Raw genomic sequence first — 6780 nt, forward strand, 5'->3', positions numbered from 1 at the left:
CGGGGCCCTGGTGGCGTACGATGAAAAGCGACAGGTGCTCCGTTCGGCGATTCTTCGCGACGCCAACCTTGCCTAGTTCTCCGTAGTTCTCCGTTGGAGTCGGAGCTGCGTTGTCTTGTTGTGGGTGGATGGTGATCCACAACGTGAGTATAGTGTTGTTCTGCAGCCAATAGGTTGTCATTTTTTTCTTTTTCTTTGATCTTCGGATCCTTTTCATGTTGTTCTTCCGTTGCTTTCTGCTAAATCTAATCGAAGCCAGCTATTTGCTGGATCTTAAAAAAAAAGATAATGGAGGCTGCTGGTGGCTGTTTGAGGAGCCGGTGGCCGCTCTGGATCACGCTTGCGCGATTCCTGCCGTGCGTGCTCGTGGCCGGCCCTCCTGTGTGGCCTCCGCTGGTGGACGCGAGGAGGTGGTCGTCGTTGCCCTTGATCTCTCAGCCTGTGCAAAGCTAGCTAGCCTGAGGCTTGATCCATCACTGGCCAAATTACCAAGCTAGCTCACGATGCGAGGATGCCGCGGCCGGCGCGGCCTTCCGGATCGAAGGTGTCGTGTGCCTGGAGTCGAGGGAGCCGCCCAAAGCCACGAGACGTGCAGCTTGATGCCGCAGGTGATCGCCGCCGCGTACGTCGATAGGTGTTGTACGATTGGCCGCCGGTATAAGCACCAATTTTTGCTGGAATTTGAGGGCAGCAGGATTTTATTTGGTGGCTAATTGAATTAATCTAGTGGATGGATTTTGGAAAACTCGAAATTGGAAACCTATGAAAATCTAATTGGATCTAATCTATCTAATGAACCGGTCTATCTTTGATGGTCGGAAGCCACGCCCTCGGGGAGAGGAGATTAATCTACCCGGAGGCGACACGCTGCGGAAGTGGTGGAAGGTCCTAGGATCAGCGTCATTGGACAAACTGCTCTAATACCATGTAGAAATTGTAGGATGATTGTGTTGTTATGTGTAGTTGTATTGATCTGACACTCGTAGGGGTATATAAAAAGTACAACATGTGGTGAAACTTGGAGCACAAGACAAGTCATAGTATATTAAAACTAATTCTATCTCCATCTCTCCTTATCTCTAACTAAATATGGTACCTGAGCCAAGAGTTTCAATAAACGATTCTGCGGTCTACATCAATCCCACGTCTAAGGACTAAAATAGACTAGACGTGATGGGTGGTGTTGAAGTGTAATGTCCGGTCCTCTTCCATAGTTCGGACTGATGGTGAACTGGTTAATTGCATAAACTTACAACCAAGAGGTTCAGGGTTCAAAACCCAGTAAAAGCAATAAATAATTGTGGCCTGCCCCCGCTTGCGCTGGCTTCGTCGTATAGCCAGTAGCTCCCGGAGTGACAACTGCGTACACCTCCAAGAATATTTATTTATCAGGTAAGATGCCTGTGTAAATTGCAAGATTTTTGAAAGTTTAATCATGACTCTCAGTTGGAAAAAATATTTATATTGTTGGAGACAATTGTAAGACTACTGAATTTAGTTGTGCTGAAACTTTCAACCAAGATGAAATGATTCCACATTTGGACCCTGGGATGGTTTCTTCAACCGTTGATCCTGATGCTGCTGGATACGCTGAAAGAGCAAACAAAGCCAAGAAGCCAGTCAAGATTAGTGCCCGAAGCCTTGCAAAGCCGGAAAGAAACGAGGTGATGAAAGCTGCAGCAAAAGCTCGGGCATCATCCTCTATTCTCCGACCAATAGATGCCCGCCATGGCAATGAAGCTGATATTAGCTCCAGTGGCAATGCCAATGTCAGGAGTAGCATGAGTGTTGACTACAGTGCTACAAAGGAATCGAGGAGTGAGATGCTGCTGTCCCCTCTACGGAACTTGTATCCGCAGAGTCTTGCCAGTTACGATGACTATGAGACTGGCACACAGACTGCAAACAGTTTAAACAGCCCGGTCCACATCCACAAGCTTGCCCCTCATGCTCAATTTCGTGTAGCACCTCATCCAGCTCCACCTCCTAAAAGGCCTGCGCTAGGGATTACAAGGCCACATGTTCCTACCACACATATAAGTAACAACCCAATGTTCCAGTTGTAGAAATCGATAGGAGGAAGCGTATAACCCTCGTTGGAGGGCCGTGTGTATTTATAGATTGATGGGGCTTATCCCATAGACGCATACATTGTTTGAATTACATTCTTGGAGTACAAGAGAAGTAAAGATAGAATCTATCTATTCAACTACCTACAGAAGATAGAAACAGAATAGAGAGAGATACAATGCGCTAGAGATATAGTCGAGAATATTATCTTCAACACGCCCCCATAATCACAACTTGGCCAAGTTGAGATTACGCTTGAATTCTTCAAAACTCCGTGTAGGCAAAGCTTTTGTGAAGCCATCTGCAACTTGATCCTTTGAATGAATAAACCGAATATCCAACTTCTTGTTAGCAACCCGTTCTCTAACAAAATGAAAATCTATCTCAATGTGTTTGGTTCTGGCATGAAAGACAGGATTTGCAGAAAGGTATGTGGCTCCCAAATTATCACACCAAAGACAGGGAACTTGCGCCTGTGACACTCCAAGTTCCTTTAACATGGACTGTACCCAAATGATTTCTGCCGTAGCATTAGCTAGAGCTTTATACTCAGCCTCTCTGTACTAGACCGAGAAACTGTGACTTGTTTCTTAGCACACCATGATATTAGATTTGGACCAAAAAATATGGCAAAGCCACCTGTTGACCTTCTATCATCTGGGTCTCCAGCCCAATCAGCATCAGTGAAAGCACTAATAAGGGTAGACTGAGATCTGCTGAATGTTAAACCAACATTTACTGTGTTCTTCACATACCTCAGAATACGTTTTGCAGCAGACCAGTGTAAGGTGGTAGGTGCATGTAGAAACTGACAAACTTTGTTCACAGCAAAAGAAATATCAGGTCTAGTAAGAGTTAAATACTGAAGTGCACCAATCATACTCCTGTACTGAGTGCTATCTTCCAGACTTAGAAGTTCTCCTTCATGCAAGGATAGTTTTTCTGAACTAGATAACGGAGTTGGAGAGGGTTTGCAATTCTGCATGCCAACTCTTTTCAAAAGATCAGTTGCATATTTTTCTTGCGAGAGGACTATACCATTATCAGTTTGCTTGACTTCAATTCCCAAGAAGAAGCTCAGATCTCCCAAGTCCTTGAGAGCAAACTCCGAGCCCAAGTCCTTCAGAAGTGCTGTCACTGCTTCACTAGACGAGCTGGTGACAATAATATCATCAACGTATATAAGCATGAACATGGTGATATTAGACCTATTGTAAATAAACAATGAGGTATCCGACTTGGATGGAGCAAAACCAATATTTTGCAATTTTGCACTCAACCGTGAGTACCACGCCCTTGGGGCCTGCTTCAGACCATATAGAGCTTTATCAAGCTTGCACACATGGAAAGGTGCATGCTTGTTTTCAAACCCAGGTGGTTGTTTCATGTAAACCTCCTCTTCCAGAATACCATGTAAAAACGCATTCTGTACGTCCAATTGCCTCAAGCACCAATTTCTGGAAACAGCAATAGACAACACAAGCCTGATAGTAGCAGCCTTAACAACAGGACTAAATGTGTCCTCATAATCTATCCCATATCTTTGTTTGAAGCCTTTAGCTACTAGCCTAGCCTTATACCGATCAATAGTGCCATCAGCCTTTCTTTTAACTTTGTATACCCATTTGCAATCTATCAAATTTTTACCTTGACCCGGTGGAACCAAGTGCCAAGTCTCATTCTTTCTCAAGGCCTTGTATTCTTCTTCCATGGCTTTTCTCCACTTAGCATCATCCAGTGCCTCTTCAACAGAATGTGGTACATCTGTAGAACAAGTTAGCCCAAATTTAAGAATATTTTTGTAATTAACAGGGTTAATTTTCCCTGTTTGTAGACGTGTACCAACACGTGTAGAACGCGCTACAGGAGTTTGCGGTGCAGAAGATCCGCCCGATCCGCCTGAGCGTGCAGGACTGATAGGGGCAGACCCCGAGGGCGATCCGCCGTCAGGTACACCAGGCGCGCCGGGCGAATCAGCGCTGGCCCGGTCGTTGTCATGGGCCCGACCGCGGTCGGGGGCCCGGTCGCTGTCAGCGGCCCGCTGGACCACGCCGCGTGTGGCGGTTGATGATTGGCCCGAAGGTGGGTCCGTGCGTGGTCCACGCACACTGGACGGCGCGTCCGTGGCCCGCCTCATGGGGGAGGCGCTGTCGCTGCGGCGCGCTGATTCCGAGGTAGCCTGCCGCTGCAGGCGATCCTCCTGGGATCTGGAGCCCGCTGATCCCGACGCAGGTGAATCCTCCTCGTGTCCAGCGCCCGTGTCCGGTTCTGCTGCATGAAATATTGGCTGTTGTACAGCTTCGTTTTCAGCAGTTTGTGCACCGTTTTCTGCGCCACAAAAACCTGTATCATCTGCATCACCAGGAGACTGTGTTGTATGGTTATGAGGATTAGTCATGCGATCATCAAAAATATCATTACCCCCTTGATCTAAGCCGGAAAGAGAACTAGGAAGAAGAAGGATTTCTTTTTGTAGGAGAGCTCCGGCATTGGGATGGAGATCTTGGAACGGAAAAACGGACTCATCGAACACCACATCCCTGGATATGTAAACCCTTCCAGTTTGCACATCTAAGCACTTGACTCCTTTATGTTGAGGACTATAACCAATGAACACACATTGTTTGGAGCGAAAAGAAAGTTTTCTGGTGTTGTAGGGTCGAAGATTGGGCCAACATGCACACCCAAAAACTCGGAGAGATGCATAGTTTGGTTTGGTTTGCAAGAGCCGTTCTGTAGGTGTTTGGTAATTGATGACACGGCTTGGAAGGATATTAATGAGATGTGTGGCAGTGAGGAAAGCTTCGTCCCAGAATTTTAATGGCATGGAAGCATTTGCAAGTAGAGAAAGACCAACTTCAACAATATGGCGATGCTTGCGTTCAGCAGAGCCATTCTGTTGGTGTGCGTGGGGACAAGAAACATGATGGGAGATTCCCAGTTTTTGGAAGAAGGAGTTGAGTTTCTCGTACTCGCCACCCCAGTCCGATTGGACTGTAATGATTTTGCTATCAAACTTTCGTTCAACAAGTGCTTGAAAATTTTGAAAAACTTGAAACACATCGGACTTATGTTTAATAAGATAAATCCATGTATACTTGCTATAATCATCAATGAAGCTTACATAGTATTTGTGTCGACCAACAGAAGTGGGTGCTTGCCCCCATACATCAGAAAAAATGAGCTCTAATGGTTTGGAAGAAACACTAGTCGATACTGGATATGGTAGTTGATGACTTTTTGCTTTCTGACATGAATCACACACTGTTTCACTACTAGGCTCACCAACAAAAGGGAGTTTATTTTTTCTAAGCACTCGTTGAACAATAGCAAAAGAAGGATGTCCTAATCGATCGTGCCACCTTGCCGAAGATAATTGGGTGACACCAAAAACTTGTTTATTTGAGCTCCTAAGGCGAGGGATCAATGGATAGAGCCCTCCAACGCATCTACCTCTGTAGAGCACCTTCCTCGTTGCCAGATCCTTAATCAAAAAGAAGAAGGGGTAAAACTCAAGTAATACATGATTGTCTAGAGCAATGCGATGTACAGAAAGAAGGTTTTTTTTAGCACTAGGAGCATGAAGGATATTTTTAAGATGAATAGGACGGCTAGGGGTTTTGATAATTGATTGACCAACATGATTTATTCTCATACCTGATCCATCTGGACCATGGATTTGGTCATGGCCGCGATACTTCTCACGAGTTGTCAACTTCTCCAACTCTCCTGTGAGGTTGTTAGTTGCGCCGCTGTCGACGTACCAGTTTGTGTCAACGCCATACTGGGCCGCAGCAGCAACTTTTTCTTCTTGAGCGTCATCGTCGAAGCGGTACCAGCAGTCCCTTGCGCTGTGACCGATCTTGCCACAGATCTGGCACTGGATCGGCTCATTGTTGGCCTTGTTGCCGCTGGAAGAGCCACCACCAGGACGAGCACCCTTGTTGTTGTTGTAGAAGGGGCGCCCTCCGGTGGTCTGCTTCTTCTTGTAGCCACCGCCGCCACCACCTTGCTTCTGTTCTCTCCCCCTGCCATAGCCACGAGGGGGAGCCCCGCCACGACGGGCAGAGTTTGCAGAAGATTTGAAGCCCGCATCATGGCCTCCTGTGAGCAGCTCGACTCGCTGATCGAAGTTGCACACCTGGGAATAGAGTGCATCGACAGTGACCGGCTCCGTGCGCGCATCTAGGGCCGAGACCAGAGGGTTGTAGTCGAGGTCCAGCCCTACCAGCAGGAAAGAAACGAGTTCGTCCTCATCGAGTGGCTTCCCCGCGGCAGCGAGCTCATCAGCATATCCACGCATCCGGGAGAAGTACACCGGTGCAGATTGGTTGCCCTTTTTGGCATTGGACAGGGAGATCCGAAGATTATTAATACGTGAGCGTGATTGAGAAGCAAACATATTACCCAATGATGTCCAGAGTGCTCGTGCCGTCCTGATGGAGACGACCGAGACTAGCACCTCCTTTGACAGGTTGTTCATGAGGTGCCCGAGGACCTGCTGGTCCTGACGCATCCAGGCTTCATACGCCGGGTTGATGATGACTTGGTCCTTGCCCTCCTTGTCCTTCACGGTGAGCATCTTCTCTGGTTCGGCAGTGGTGCCGTCCAGATAGCCGTAAAGGCCCGCCCCGAGGAAGTGCGGCAGGATCTGCGCCTTCCACAGGAGATAGTTCTCGCGGGTGAGCTTCTCTGTGACCTGGGATCCGA

General features: G+C 47.4%; 1 protein-coding gene across 1 annotated transcript; it reads left to right on the forward strand.

Moving 5' to 3' along the window:
- The first annotated feature begins 1520 nt into the window (after positions 1-1520).
- On the forward strand, positions 1521-2066 carry LOC119310106 (probable protein S-acyltransferase 19). The gene has a single exon (XM_037585950.1). The coding sequence runs from the start codon at positions 1527-1529 to the stop codon at positions 2064-2066; it is 540 nt and encodes a 179-aa protein (XP_037441847.1). The 5' UTR covers positions 1521-1526.
- The last annotated feature ends 4714 nt before the right edge of the window (positions 2067-6780 follow it).

Source organism: Triticum dicoccoides, chromosome 5B (assembly GCF_002162155.2).
Source record: "Triticum dicoccoides isolate Atlit2015 ecotype Zavitan chromosome 5B, WEW_v2.0, whole genome shotgun sequence".
Classification (NCBI taxonomy): Eukaryota; Viridiplantae; Streptophyta; class Magnoliopsida; order Poales; family Poaceae; genus Triticum; species Triticum dicoccoides.